At 39.3% G+C, this 15,434-nt stretch overlaps 1 protein-coding gene across 1 annotated transcript in view; it reads left to right on the forward strand.

Annotated features, from left to right (window-relative positions):
• The window catches only part of GOLPH3 (golgi phosphoprotein 3), a 54,093-nt gene that overhangs the window by 25,457 nt on the left and 13,202 nt on the right, over positions 1-15,434 (forward strand). The window contains exon 2 of the mRNA XM_070587122.1: positions 14,607-14,738. Within this exon, the coding sequence (XP_070443223.1) occupies positions 14,607-14,738 (132 nt within the window). The remainder of the gene's footprint in view (positions 1-14,606; positions 14,739-15,434) is intronic.

Genomic DNA, 15,434 nt, shown 5'->3' on the forward strand with positions numbered 1-15,434 from the left:
TGTAATTTATCAGTCTCGGTTTCTTCTAGATTTTGAGTAATAGCTGGGAAGTTTTTTTCCCCACTTCCAGGTTATGAAGGTATTCACCCCTATTTTCTAATAGTACTTATATTGTTTCATTTTGCATTTCAGTCTCTGATCCATTCGGAGTTTATTTTGATGTGTAATATGAAGTGTGGATCCATTTTTGTTTTTCTAAATGGCTAATTGTCCCAGTACTACTGATTAAAATGTCCATTTTTCCATCTTACACTGATTTGAGATAACATCTTTATCATGTACTAGATTTCAGTATGTTCTTGAGTTTATTTCTGCACTTTATTCTTTTGGTCTGTTTGTTCATGTGCTGGTATCACATCATTTAATTTCCATGGGTTTTTAAATCTATTTTAGTATCTAGCAGGCAGTTTCCATTTCTGTTCTCCACATATTGCTTCCTCCTCCTTCCAAGTATTCCTATCTATTCTTCTTTATTTTTCTTTAGTACTTTACTTTTAACTTGTTATAACTCTGGAGGGGGATGAGGAGGACCTGTTGCTGTTTTTATTGGGATTGTATTAAATTTATGAGTTAATTTAGGAAGAACTTAGGAATTTGTAACATTGAGTCTTTGTATCCAAGAGTGAGGTGTTTTCCATCGTCCAAGTCTGTTTTTAAGTCTGAAGAAAATTTTAAAGTTTTCCCTAGGTTTGTTTAGATATTTGCCGTTTTTTGGGCTACTGTTGTAAATGGGGTCTTTGCAATTATATCTTAACTTTTTTTTTTGCTGAGGAAGATTCACCCTGAGCTAACGTCTGCTGCCAGTCTTCCTCTTTTTTGATTGAGGAAGATTTGCCCTGAGCTAACATCTGTGCCAATCTTTCTCTATTTTGTTTTGTTTTGTTTTATTTTATTTTTTGCTGAGGAAGATTTTGCCCTGACCTAACATCTGTGCCAATCTTCCTCTATTTTATGTGTGGGTTGCTGCCACTGCATGGCTGCTGACAAGTGGCATAGACCCATGCCTTGGATCTGAACCCAGGCTGCCAAAGTGGAACATGCCAAACTTAACCACTAGGCCAGTGGGACTGGCCCTTCCTCTGTTTTGTATGTGGGTCACTACCACAATGTGGCTGCTGACAAGTGGTGTTGGTCTGCGCTTGGGAACTGAACCCAGGCTTCCAAAGTGGGGCATGCTGAATTTAAGCACTAAGCCGCAGGGCCAAGCCCCATTTTAACTTTTTATATTTTATTATTTCCATTTTATTGTTCGTATATGACAGCTATCGATATTTGTCAGTTTTGCAATCCTGATACTTTTCTAAGTTCTCTTATTGTTTATAGTAATTTTTCCATTTATTCTCTTGAGTTTTTCCAGGTATCCAGTTATATCACCTGCACATGTAGTTTTCCAGTTCTTATGTCTTTATTTGCTGTTTCTTCTCTAGTCTTTCACATCTTTACCTGAAATCACCTTCATTCTCTTCATCAACTGAGTTATTTTTGCCAAGAACTTTTCTACTCTTAATTCCTTTGAAACAATTAAAATTAAAAGTTCATGTAAGATTTCACAAGTGACTTCATACAAGCTATGTTAGTTATCTCTTTTTGGTAACAGCTTTGAGATATAATTCACATATCATACAATTTGCCCATTTAAAGTGTACAGTTTGAGGTTTTTAGTATGTTCACAGAGTTGTGCAACCATCACTACAATTTCAGAACATTTTCATCACCCCCAAAAGAAACCCCAGACCTTTTAGCCATCACCTCCCTTTCACCTCCCTTTCTCACCATCTACTCAACACAAGGCATCTGCTATGTTAGTTACCTTTTACTGCATGATAAAACTTAGCAGCTTAAAACAGCAAACATGTATTATCTCATAGTTTCTGTAGATGAGGAGTCTGGACTTGGCTTAACTGGGTGCCTCTGGCTCAAGGTCTCTCTGGAGATTGCAGTTAAGTTGTTGGCCAGAGCTTCAGTTTCACCTGAAGGCTCAACTGGAGAGGATTCTGTTTCTTGCAGGTTGTTAGACTGAGAGCCTCAGTTCCGTGCCTGATGTGTCTATGTAGGATCGCTTGAAACATGGCAGGTGGCAGATCAAGGGAGAGGCCCAAGATGGAAGCTGCAGTCTGTGTGTAACCTAATCTCTGAAGTGGCATACCATCATATTTGCCATATTCTGTTTGTTAGAAGCGAGTCCCCAGGTCTAGCCTACATTCAAGAGGAGGAGATTACATGAGGGCATGAGTACCAGCAGGCAGGGTTGTTGGGGGCTATCTTAGAGGCTGCTTCCGTAAAGGATAGCATAACTTCTATTTTTGAAATCTATTTTATTTTTTGGCTTTTTAATCCATATTTTTTTTGATGACAAGCAACTTTATGTAGGCCTCATTAGTTACCCCAGCATACTGGGATATGTGGCTTTTAGGAAATAGTGGTGATCGTTAGATTTGTCTCTAGTCTAGAACCTGTCAAACTGAAAGTCTAATTTGGATTTTTAAAATCTAAATGTAGTACACGCTTGCCACGCCTCTGTAACTGTTAATGGTATGGCACTATATTCTCATTTTTTTTTAATCAGTTTGACATTTAAGATCTCAGTGTCAAGTGAAAACCTGAAATTTTTCTTTTCCTTTTCTAGGTTATGTATAGTAGTGCCAGTTTTTAGGTACCCCATTATAAACGCTTTTTTTTTTTTTTTTGAGGAAGATTAGCCCTGAGCTAACTGCTGCCAATCCTCCTCTTTTTGCTGAGTAAGACCAGCCCTGAGCTAACATCCGTGCTCATCTTCCTCCACTCTGTATGTGGGACGCCTGCCGCAGCATGGCTTGCCAGGCGCTGCCATGTCCGCACCCGGGATGTGAACTGGCGGACCCCGGGCTGTCCAGAAGTGGAACATGTGAACTTAACTGCTGCACCACCAGGCTGGCCCCTATAAATGCTTATCTATCCTGAGATGTTAACTTTATTCTCCAGACAATTCTTTCTATGCTGTTAAACAGTTTTTAAAATACCCTTGATGATTGACTTGCGAATGCTTTTTCGGAAATTAAAATAGATCTTGTTATTCTTTGCACTAAGATGATTACTCCCTTAGTTCTTAATTGGTTAGAGTCATACTTGTAGAAATGCTTGAAGTCTGTCTCTCTCATTGTGTAAGTGAGAAAGTGGAGACTCAGAGAGGATGTTAAATGACCTGCTTAAAATCCGTTAACAAGTTTTCTTTGTGGCTGGGGCCAGTATTCAGGTCTCTCAACATCTGGTCCGGCCTGATTCTTCTTACATCTCAGTGACACTTAAGTGTGAAGATTTTTATTACCTAGTTCAATTTCTTGTTATAGGTTTTTTCTGATTTTATATTTCTTCTTGAGTTGGTTTTGGTAATTTTTTTTTCAGGAATTTGAACATTCTGTCTAAATTGTCTACTAATTTATTGGCATAAAGTTACTGATAATATTCCCTTATAATTATTTAAGTTTGTAGAGTTGGAAGTGATGTCCTTGCTTTTATTTTTTGCTTTGATAATTTGTGTATCTTTCCCCTTTCTGACTTTTTCCTTTCCCTCTGCTCCCATGTTTTAACCTTGATATTTTTAAAGAAGTGACTTTTGGCTTCATTGACAGCCTGCCTCCACATTTTTCTGTTTCTGCATTTCATTGGTTTCCAACGTAATCTTTATTATTTCCTTCCCTTTGATTGCTTTGGATTTAGTTTGTGCTTTTTCTAGTTTCTTAAGGTGGAAGATTAGGTTGTTGATTTGAGAGCTTTCTTTTTTTGTAATATAGATATTTAATAAAGCTGCAAATTTCTTTTTAAACACTGCTTTTAGTGTATCCCATTGATTTTGATTTTTTGTGTTTTTGTTTTTGTTCAGTTCAAAATATTTCCTAACTTCTCTTGTGGTTTCTTTGACCCATGGATTTTGTAGAAGTGGTAGCTTGATTCCCAAAAGGAAATTTCCTGGATTTATTCTGCTGATTTCTAATTCAGTTCCCTTGGAGTGAACATACTTTATATAATTTCAATCCTTTTATTTTTTAAAAATTTGTTTTGCTGAGGAAGATTTGTCCTGAGCTAACGTCTGTTGCCAGTCCTCTTTTTTTTGCTTGAAAAACACCAGCCCTGAGCTAACATCTGTCCCAGTCTTCCTCTATTTTGTATGTGGGACACCTCCACAGCATGGCTAATGAGTGGAGTAGGTCTGCACCCTGGATCTGAACCTGCGAACCCGAGCCGCCGAAGGGGAAAGCACAAAACTTTAACCACTCAGCCACAGTGCTGGACCCTGCTTTCAATCCTTTTTCAATTCATTGTTTTATGAGCTAGTATATGGCCTATCTTGGAAAATATTCCAAATGTGCTTGAGAAGAATGTGTATTTTGCTGCTGTTGGAGAGTTCTATAAATGTCGTTTCAGTCAACTTGGTTGATAGTGGTGTTCTTTGTTGTTTTCTGTCTAGTGCTATCAGTTCTTGTCGCTGTAGTCTTCAACTACTATTACTGTATTGTTTATTTCTCCTTTCTGTTGTCAGTTTTTGCTAATGTATTTTGCGATTCTTTTGTTAGGTGTCTCTGTGTTTATTTATAATTATTATATCTTCCCTCATAGTTAAGTTAGTTAGCTTCATCATTATGAAATGTCCTGCATTGACCCTCTTAATTTTCTTTACTCTGAAGTCTACTTGTCTCATATCAATGTATCTGTTCCAGCTGTCTTTTGATTAGTGTTTGCATGGCATTTCGTTTTTCATTCTTTTAAACCTATTTGTGTCTTTGAATCTGAAGTATCTCTTGTAGGCAGCGTATAATTAGATTAGATCATTTATCCATTCTTGCAAATTTTTTTGGTGAAGAAGATTGTCACTGAGCTAACATCTGTGCTAATCTTCCTCTATTTTATGTGGGATGCCACCACAGTGTGGGACTTGACGAGCAGTACTAGGTCTGCACCTGAGATCCGAACCAGCGAACTCCAAGTGGAGCATGTGAAGTTAACCACTCTGCCACCTGGCTAGCCGCCTTTCTTGCAATCTTTATCTCTAATTGGAGTATTTAATCTATTCACTTTTAATGTAATGTATTGATAGAGTTGGATTTACACCAGCCACTGTGCTCTTTGTTTTCAATGTCAAGTATCCTTTTTTGTTCCTTTGTTGCTCCTTTATTGCCTTCTTTTGTGCTAAATAGAAAATTACAGTTATGCCATATAAATTTCCTTCTCTTCCTTCCCCTCCTCCTCCCTCCGTCAGTAGTTGCTCTAAGGATTAAACATGCATCTTTATCATACTTGTCTTCAAATTAATACTCATTTAATTCCATCAAAATATAGGAGCTCTGCTCTAATATATAATATAGATAGTTTCATTTACTCCTTCCTTTGTGCACTATTGTCGGAAATATTACAACTTTATTTGTTATAACCTCAACAATGCTGTTTTTTACTTTTGTTTTTGCAATCTTTTGCTTTTAAATTTTTTTTTTGAGGAAGATTAGGCCTGAGCTAACATCCACTGCCAGTCTTCCTCTTTTTGCTGAGGAAGATTGGCCCTGAGCTAACATCTGTGCCCATCTACCTCTACTTTATATGTGGGACGCCTACCACAGTATGGCTTGACAAGTGGTGTGTGGGTCCATGCCTGGGATCCAAACCAGCAAGCTCCAGGCTGCTGAAGCGGAACGTGGAAACTTAACTGCTGTGCCACCGGGCCGGCCATTTTAAATCAATTTTTAAAAGCAAAAAGAGAAAATATACAGTCTTTTTATTTACCTTTTTATCGATCTTCAAACAGATTTGAAATACTGTCTGGTGTTATTTACTTTTTAGCCAGCAGGACTTCCTTTAGTGTTTCTTGTAAGGCAGACCTGCTAGCAACAAATTCAATTTTTATCTGAGAATGTCTTTGTTTCACTTTCTTCTCCTTCTTCTTCTTCTTCTTCTTCTTTTTGTGAGGAAGATTGGCCCTGAGCTAACATCTGTTACCAATCTTCGTCTTTTTGCTTGAGGAAGATTGTCACTGAGCTAACATCTGTGCTAGTCTTCCTCTATTTTAAAGATTTTGTTTTTTTCCTTTTTCTCCCCGACGTCCCCCAGTACATAATTGCATATTTTTAGTTGTGGGTCCTTCTAGCTGTGGCATGTGGGACATCGCCTTAGCGTGGCCTAATGAGTGGTGCCGTGTCTGTGCCCAGGATCCAGACTGGTGGAACCCTGGGCTGCTGAAGTGGAGCACGTGAATTCAACCACTCGGCCACGGGGCTGGCCCTGTCTTCCTCTCTTTTATGTGGGATGCCGCCACAGTGTGGCTTGACGAGCAGTGCTAGGTCTGTGCCCAGGATCCAAACCTGCGAACCCCAGGCCACCAAAGTGGAGCATGTGAACTTAACTAGTATACCACTGGGCTGGCCCCTCACCTTCATTTTTGAAGGATAATTTTGCTGGGTATAGATCCTTGGTTGACAGCTTTTTTCTTTCAGCACTGTGAATATGTTATCCTAGTCCCTTCTGGTCTCCACTGTTTCAGTGAGAAGTTATTTGTTAATTGTATTGTTCCCTTATATGTGATAAATTGTTTTCTCTTGCTGCTTTCAAGATACTCTCTTGGTTTTTGTCAGCAGTTTGACTGGGATGTGTCTAGATGTGATGCTCTCTGTGTATTTATCCAGCTTTAGTTTCTTGAGCATCTGGATCTTAGATGAAAGTTTTTTGCCAAATTTGGAAAGTTTTCAGCTGTTACTTTTTCTACTCTCTCCTACCTTTTGAGGTTTGAGGAATTTAATCTCTGAGGCTGTGATCATTGTCTTCATTCATTCATTCTTCAATTCAAATTCAAGTTCATTGATTCTTTCTCTTTTATCTCAAATCTACTATTGAGTTCCTTTAAGTTAATCTTTCGTTTCAGTCATTATACTTTTTAACTACGTAGTTTCCATCTCTTTATTGACAGTCTGTATTTAATGAGTCATTGTCATTCTTTCCTTTAGTTCTTTTTTTTTTTTGAGCAAGATTAGCCCTGAGCTAACATCTGCTGCCGATTCTCCTCTTTTTGCTGAGGAAGACTGGCCCTGAGCTAACATCCGTGCCCATCTTCCTCTACTTTTTATGTAGGATGCCTACCACAGCATGGCCTGCCAGGTGGTGCTGTGTCCCCACCCAGGATCTGAACCGGTGAACCCTGGGCCGCCGAGAAGCAGAACGTGCGCACTTAACCATTGTGCCACCAGGCTGGCCCCTTTCCTTTAGTTCTTTAAATATGATTTCCTTTAGTTCTTTATCAGTTATCTTGTGGAATGTCCCTCAATTTGGATTTGTCTGATGTATGAATGCTTTTTAATGTGTGTCTTAATGTTCTTGTGTTTTCTGTCTTTGTAAAGTTGGCAGTGTCAGGATCTCATTTGCTTCTAGTTAGAGATTAATTGGAATGTGGCAGTTTAAATTGTAGGTGGTTCTTGATTAATGACAAGTTCTGATTTGCTCTCTGACAAATGGATTAGATGGGTTGATTGGACTGCTGTTTGTTTTCTAGTAAGCAGCTGCTCTTATTGTCATAATCATACTTACTAGTTTTCTAATACCAACTAAAGGTTAAGTGCATGCAAATTTGAATTTCTTAGCCGTACATAATATTTGTTGGCTTATGATGAATCTTTAGTTATAGTTTCTGTACTTGAATTAAAAAGACCCTTGTCAGATACCAGAGATTTAATATTTTAAATACAATATTTCATTAAATTTCTGCTGGCCTTACTAAAAGTTACTTGCTGCAGGAAAAGAAATCCCCTCAAAGTAGCCTAAGAAAAAGAAATACAGATGAATCTCCTGGAAATAAGGTTCAGGAGTGCAGCCCAAACTCATCAGAATGCTTCTGTTGTTAGACGTGGTTTTCTGGCTGTCCCTCTGTGTCTTGGTCTGCTTCGCATCATGTATTCTCTCATTTCTGCTCTGCATATCTCTTCTATTTCCCTTTCTTCTATAATTGCATTTGTACAAAATGGCCAGTGGCTTCTATAGCCACATAACTGGTTACATCTCCAATGCCCATGCCTGTATAACTGACCCAGCCTCTGTGTGCCAAGCTCAGAATCTTAGGAGGGAAACTTTGATTTGCTCATCCTGGTCCAAGTAGATATGGTGGGGTACAGTCACCTCTTTCTCTAGAATCTATAGATGAGCGGCTGGCCTGGTGATGTAGTGGTTAAGTTCACGTGCTCTGTTTTCAGTGGCCTGGGTTCACTGGTTGGGATCCCAGGTGCAGACCTACTATGAACCACTTATCAAGCGATGCTGTAGCAGGCGTCCCACATATAAAATAGAGGAAGATGGGCACAGCTGTTAGCTCAGGGCCATTCTTCCTCAGCAGAAAGAGGAGGGTTGGCGGCAGATGTTAGCTCAGGGCTGATCTTCCTCAAAAGAAAAAAGAATCTATAGATGAGGGTAAGTTTTCTGAACAGGGGATGTGGGCCGAGAGTGGCCTCACTAGTACAACTTTTGGATTGGGTTTAGTAACATATTTTTCTTTTGCTGAGGAAAGTCTGTTTAGGAAGCCATTTCCAAAACATTGGTCACACCAGACTTCAGTGTTACATAGAAGATACAGTTTGTTGTTTTAGTGATTTCATTTTGAAATACTTTGTGCATGAAAACAGAAACGTGGCTGGTAAAATATGAAAACTACTTTGTGTACCTTGTATATATATTAACTACTAGTAATTATTTTGAATTGCTAGGTGTTTGTGGTTGCAAAGTCTGGGCTCTTGAGACCTGTTCTGTACTACTACCCAGTTCTAGTTTGCTTTGTGGTCCTTAGCTATTTTCATTGAAAGTTTTTATTGTTTCTAGTATTTTGCCTTTCTTTATCATATTATTGCCCTATCTTAATTATAACCATAGAAGCCTGAACAACTCTAGTCTTTTCCTGATTTTCTTGCCTCCAGTTTTCCCTCTCTAATGCATACAGAAAAGTCTAAAGAAAATAAAGATCACCTTAATTGCCAAACGTTACTACTGCTAACACTTTACTTCTAATCCACTTCAGAGAATGGGACCGGTACTATGTATATAAGTGATTTGGTAATATATTTCTCATATTTTGAAATAACCTTCTACACCAGAATTTTAAAAACTGATTTCCACAAAATTGTAATATTCTGTAAGTTGTTGAAGATATCCTATAGTACAAAGCATTCCAAGGTCAGCAAAGTTTGGGAAATGCTGAGTTTAGTTAGTTCTGTTTAGTTGACTTTTAGATTGCTTCCATTGTTTTACTATAATAAACAATGTGTACATAAATTATTTGTGCATAAATATTTATGTGTATTATTTCCTAAAGTCTGTAGGAACTGTGTCACAACAGTATGAACATTTAGAGAAAGTTTTTATATATTAATATATACAAACATCCTGTATGCATATGTATTTATATAATTTCAAATTAGGATCATACTTTATATATACTATTTTGTACCTATTTTTCATGTTACATATATGTATATATCTATCTATCTGTCTACATATATCATGAACTATGAAGGAAAATTGCATAGAACTTCTGGTTGTATCTCTCTTAAGATATTTATACAGTATGCTTTCATTATATTTCATTGTGGGTGGCCAGCATTTTGAGTACATTCTTACACAACAGAAAGCTGCTGGTGAAGCACTTCTGGAGCTTGCAACTCGAATGGTGAGAACTCTTATCAGTGTTTGCATTTTTAGGGGCCCACTAAACAACACTCTTTTCCCGCATTCAAGATGAGCCATTTGAGAGAAAAAAGGGAATCAGGCAAATAGAGATCCAAATGAATATCATCTTATCATCCAGAAAAAGCTGGGTTGGAGGTGGTTGTTTAGATGTACAGCAGTGTTGGGTTTCCTGTAGCCTCTCCTAAATTTAGACCTTGGAACTGCCCACCAAGGGAAGGATTGTGTCTGCAGAGCATGTCCCTGGCATCATTGCCTTATTCCTTACTGTACCATTCGTTCTTTCTGCTTGGCTCCTTGGTTCTGTATGGCATACTATATGAGAAAGGTAATTTATCTCAGTTTAATTTACACAACCTCCTCATGAGGTATGCCCTGAAAGTTGACCCTTTGTCTGAGTCTCTGATGCTGGGGATTCCAACAACAAAAGATTGATTGGAGCAGGACTTGGTAGTCAATTTAGTTGGCACTCCATTGGGAAGTTCTCTACTTATCTGGTTATTATTTGTTATTATTAAAGTAGATAGTTGGTGAAAGGCAAATAGAGGTGCTTTGAATTAGTTTCCAGGGCCCTCTGTTTCTCTGTCTCTTATGTTCTTTTTTTCCCCCCAAATTTGTTTATGTGTGTGTGTCTGTGTATGTATGTATATGTATTTTTTTTTCCTGAGCAAGATTTGCCCTGAGCTGACATCTGCTGCCAATCTTCCTCTTTTTTTATGCTAGCCACTGCTGCAGCATGGCCGCTGACAGAGGAGTGGTGTAGCTCTGTGCCTAGAAACCGAACCTGGGCCTCTGAAGCAGAGTGCACCAAACTTAACCACTAGGCCACTGGGGCTGGCCCTCTTATGTTCTGTTCTTAGTTTTTTGGAGGCCTGTGAGCTGCACATGGCATAACCTTTGAATGTACCTGTTTTTGACTTTCTGGCATCCCAAATCATCAGTACTACTATATTAGGGTCTTAACGGCATTCTCTATTCTTGCATGTTCCCCCTTGTTTTGGACCCATGAACCAAGTGACATCATGTTCCTCTAGATTTTGTGGGGCTAGTGTATGACCTGACTCTACTTGGGATATCTCTGCCTCTCCCATACTTATATTTTATTCCTTTTTTTTTTTTTGAGGAAGATTTGCCCTGAGCTAACTACTGCCAATCCTCATCTTTTTGCTGAGGAAGACTGGCCCTGAGCTAACATCCATGCCCATCTTCCTCTGCTTTATATGTGGGACGCCAACCACAGCATGGCTTTTGCCAAGTGGTGCCATGTCTGCATCCGGGATCCGAACCTGTGAATCCCGGGCCGCCGAGAACGGAACATGCAAACTTAACTGCTGCGCCACTGGGCCGGCCCCTCCCATACTTATATTTTAGAACATTCGATCTGATTTCTGATCACAATTTTGAACTTGTAGGGCCCCGAAATAGTTTTCTTGTGGTCTTCTAACCTCCATTAAGACCCATTTGTTTCTTCTGCAATGAGTAGGGGACATCCTCAGGGTCCTATGGCTTATGTTATTTCTAGTACAGCTACTGCTTCCTCATCAGCAAGTTGACTGGCCAGTGGTTCTCCCTTAGTGTGACCCTGAATTTTGAGCACTAGTACCCTATCTGTGGACGAACAGGGCATGAAGATATTTCCTCCATTACTGATGGTAGAATCTCAAACCTCTTTGAGGGTCTGAAATGATTGTTGGCTTCTAAGTGCAGGAGCTTTGTAGTGTCATTGAATACATAGTCATAATTGGCTATAATAATCATCATTGCTACTTCTTTACCTTCTCACAATATGGTTGAGATGCAGCTGCTTGTGTGTTTTGAACCAAGTCATAAACTGCTTGATATTGCCAGGTCTTTCTCACCTATTTTTACTATCATTTTTAATGTGGCTGCCTTGCTCTGCTTGACAGATGGGATATAACATTTTTACATACACTCTCATGCCCTAAAAATCCAACCATCTGTCTAGACTACAGGTTGTAATTATTACTAGCAGTTTGAGGACAAAATCCTCTGGGGCAGTATGGTCGTTATTGACCTTTCCTTGTAAAATCTGTTCTTCTGAGAGGTCACTTGGATTGGTGGCATGCCTAGATCTGGATATTCAGTCACCCAGTCTTGTACCAGATTTTAAGTAATCCCAGTAACTGACAAGTTGAACCCTAGTTCATCACTGCACTGCTGTGCATCTGTGAGGCCTATGCCATATGTCTCTTTTCCGTGAGTTTAGGTCAGCTCAATAGCTGTAGTACCATATTTCTTTTAGCCTAAGGGTATCGTCTGTTTTAAAATGCATCCCAGTTTCAGATTTTCCCGTTTTATTGAGAAAAAATTTACATCCATCACCATGTAAGTTTAAGGTGTATAGCATGATGGTATGGTTTACATATATTGTGAAATGATTACTGCACTAGGTTTAGTTAACATCTGTCATCTCATACAGAGATACTACGTTTTTAAAATGTATGTTTTAGAATTGATGAAATGTAGTTTTAAGGTTAACACTAGCGATTAAAAGGTTTAAAGAGCTCCTTAGCGCTTAGCAAGGCCAAAGCTGGTGCTCCAGCTTCTGACTCTTAGTAGTTCTGCCCGCCGGGGGTCTGTCACACAAGTGTTGTGGCATGGATCTACTGCAGAGTCTTGCTGGCCTGGGTCCTGACCAAATTCGCTTGTTTCTCTCCCAGTCTGCTGCTTTTCCTCTAATGTACTTAATTCTCAAGGATGTCATTGCCATCTGAGCCAGTTACACCATTAAAAAATTTTCACTTAACTCTGCTCTTTTTAGTACCACCCCCCGCACCCCCGCCCCCGACTTGGTTAATTCCTGATCGTATTTTTCTCATGTGGAGTTTAGCAGGTGGTCATCAACATGCCAGACTATTGCTTGGTATGACTTTGATTGCTTCATTTATCTTTGAAATATTGCTAGTGAGTCCCAGAATCTTTGGTACAGAACTATCCATGCCCATTTGTCTACTTTTCACATGAATTCAATTCTGGTTAAGCATGTGTCTTTTAGTGGTAATGCCCAAAACCCATCTGGTAAATGTAAATCTTTGAAGTCTTATTAAAGGCTCCGTTTTGCTGACATCTCTGGGTATACCATTACCCTGGGAGCAGTTGAGGTTGAGACATATTTCGTCCTCTGCTAGCACATGTAAGCTTTTACATACTGTTCACCTGGATTTTCCAGGCTGCAGAGACAGTGCATGGTCCTGTCCACATCCATTACTGCTTCATGAGGTGTACTCTGTTGTTTACAGTTTGTAGAGGCTCATCTAGGAACTCCATCTGTATGTCCAGGCCAGTCAAGACCAGACATCTGTGACTTTGATTTCACGTGGAGTCCCTTCCCCGGCTTCCTGGGGCTTTAACTGTCAGGGATTTTACCTGACTTCTGTAAATTATTGGTCTTAGTAAATGCTCTGCTAAATCTTTGGCAATCTTAATTTGATCAGACCCCTAACACCTATTAAATTTAAAAAGAGTCCCTTAAATACAGTCAGTGTCTGTTTCCCCTGCCTCACATTTAAATCGGCCTCTTTAAACTGATATTTTTGTTTATTCCCTTTTGGCTCACTTAATCTAAATTCTCATTTTCCCAAAGCCTTCATCCTTAGGAGTCGTAGCCTCCTTTTGCTAATTTAAGTCCCTGTGTCACTAATGAAGTCCCGTGGATCCTGATGGTCAGTTGTCTTCTGGAATTAAGGCTGACTACTGTGACTGAGCAAAGTACCAAGACTGACCGTGAGAAGGTGCCAGAACAAAGGGTGTAGGCTTCCCTAATCCTAAGGCTGTCCACTCTTCAGAGAATCAGTTGGCCTGCTCTCCAGGACTCGTGCCAAGATTGTATGTTACCCTGTTTTGAATCTTTTTTATTTTTTTTAGATTGGCACCTAAGCTAACAACTGTTGCCAATATATTTTTCTCTCCCCAAATCCCCCCAGTCCATAGTTGTATATTTTAGTTATGGGTCCTTCTAGTTGTGGCATGTGGGACGCTGCCTCAACGTGGCCTAATGAGCGGTTCCATGTCCGTGCCCAGGATCCAAACCGCTGAAACCCTGGGCCACCAAAGCGGAGCGTGTGAACATAACCACTCTGCCACGGGGCCAGCCCCTGAATCTTAACTAGAGCCAGCTATAGCTTCTGCTTTCTCGTCAGAGTTGGGTACTTCAAATTGATAGCTTACAACCCTGCTGGCAAAGTTTATGGCTTCATAATTTGGGCAATTCCAGTTATTTGCTCTGAAAGAGTGCCCTGACTTCACCTGGTGAAGCCTGGTTGACTTGAGTGTCCCCACATCCCTAGATGTCGATCAGTCTCATTCTGTCTGGCTGTTCTTCCACCTTGGATGATGCTCTTGAATTTCTCTTTGTGGGGTTCCATCTGATTGCTTCACTGCTTGTTCAGAACTTTCAGCATGGGCCCATGCATCAGTTTTTTAATATATCCTTCCAAAGTAAACCTTGTGTTTGTATCCTAAGCAGCATTGAATGAAGGATCTTCTAATTCTCTATGACGCCACATGAGGTGTGGTTGGTTTTCCTGAGCTTCTTAACTTGCTCACATATACTAAAAATAAACCACTATAATCTGTGGTTAACTGAGTGGGTAAGTCCTGGTTCTTATAGTCTGAAAGAGCCTAATAAATACATAACTTACTGAAAAATGAAAGATAATTATAGTTTTAAACATTTGACTTTCAAAGTTGTTTATCTGCATGTAATGATAAGTAGTGAAAAGACAATAAGCCCCTGAAAATCCTAGCTTAGTAATGTATAGTAATTTAATTTTTTCAGTATTTTACTTATAATTGTGGAAAGACATGAAAGATAAGAAGCACCAAAAATAACTTTGGCTAAAATATTTCTATTTTTGACTCTGTATTTGAAGTGAATTAGTTATTTTATTTTCTTCTTTTAATAGGGTTACACATCATTTTGGAATGACTGTATATCATCTGGATTACGTGGCTGTATGTTAATTGAATTAGCGTTGAGAGGAAGGTTACAACTAGAGGCTTGTGGAATGAGGCGTAAAAGTCTATTGACAAGAAAGGTAAGAGGCGTGCTAAATAACATACCCTTTTTTTTTTTTTTTAAAGATTTTGTTTTTTCCTTTTTCTCCCCAAAGCCCCCCGGTACATAGTTGTGTATTCTTCGTTGTGGGTCCTTGTAGTTGTGGCATGTGGGACGCTGCCTCAGCGTGGTCTGATGAGCAGTGCCATGTCCGCGCCCAGGATTCGAACCAGCGAAACACTTGGCCGCCTGCAGTGGAGCGCGCGAACTTAACCACTCGGCCACGGGGCCAGCCCCTAAATAACATACTCTTTTTAAAGAGTTTGTGCTGCCTAAAAATGAAGTGTTTCTATTGATAGCTTTCAAAAATTAAAAAAGAAGTTGATTTTAAAGTTGTCTTTATTGAATTGTATTTCCATGTCTTTCTTGCGTTCTTGGTTTCTTCATTCTTTGTACATAATGAATAATGTTATTTGTTGTCAGGATTGCTGGCCTTTGCATCTTACGTATGCGAGAAGACTCCAAACTTCACTTCCTGCTTCTGAAAGCCATAATTTGGAAAGACTTGACATAACTTTCTTTTAAAACTCATTGTGTAAATTAACTCTCCATAGGCGGTTGATCTTTTTAGCAGAATATGAATACTTTTCAGATCTTTGCCTTCTCCACTGTGGTCTGTGAACAGAGGTATTACAGTCATGCATCGCTTAGCCACGGGTATATGTTCTGAGAAATG

Source organism: Equus przewalskii, chromosome 20 (genome assembly GCF_037783145.1).
Source record: "Equus przewalskii isolate Varuska chromosome 20, EquPr2, whole genome shotgun sequence".
Taxonomy (NCBI): Eukaryota; Metazoa; Chordata; class Mammalia; order Perissodactyla; family Equidae; genus Equus; species Equus przewalskii.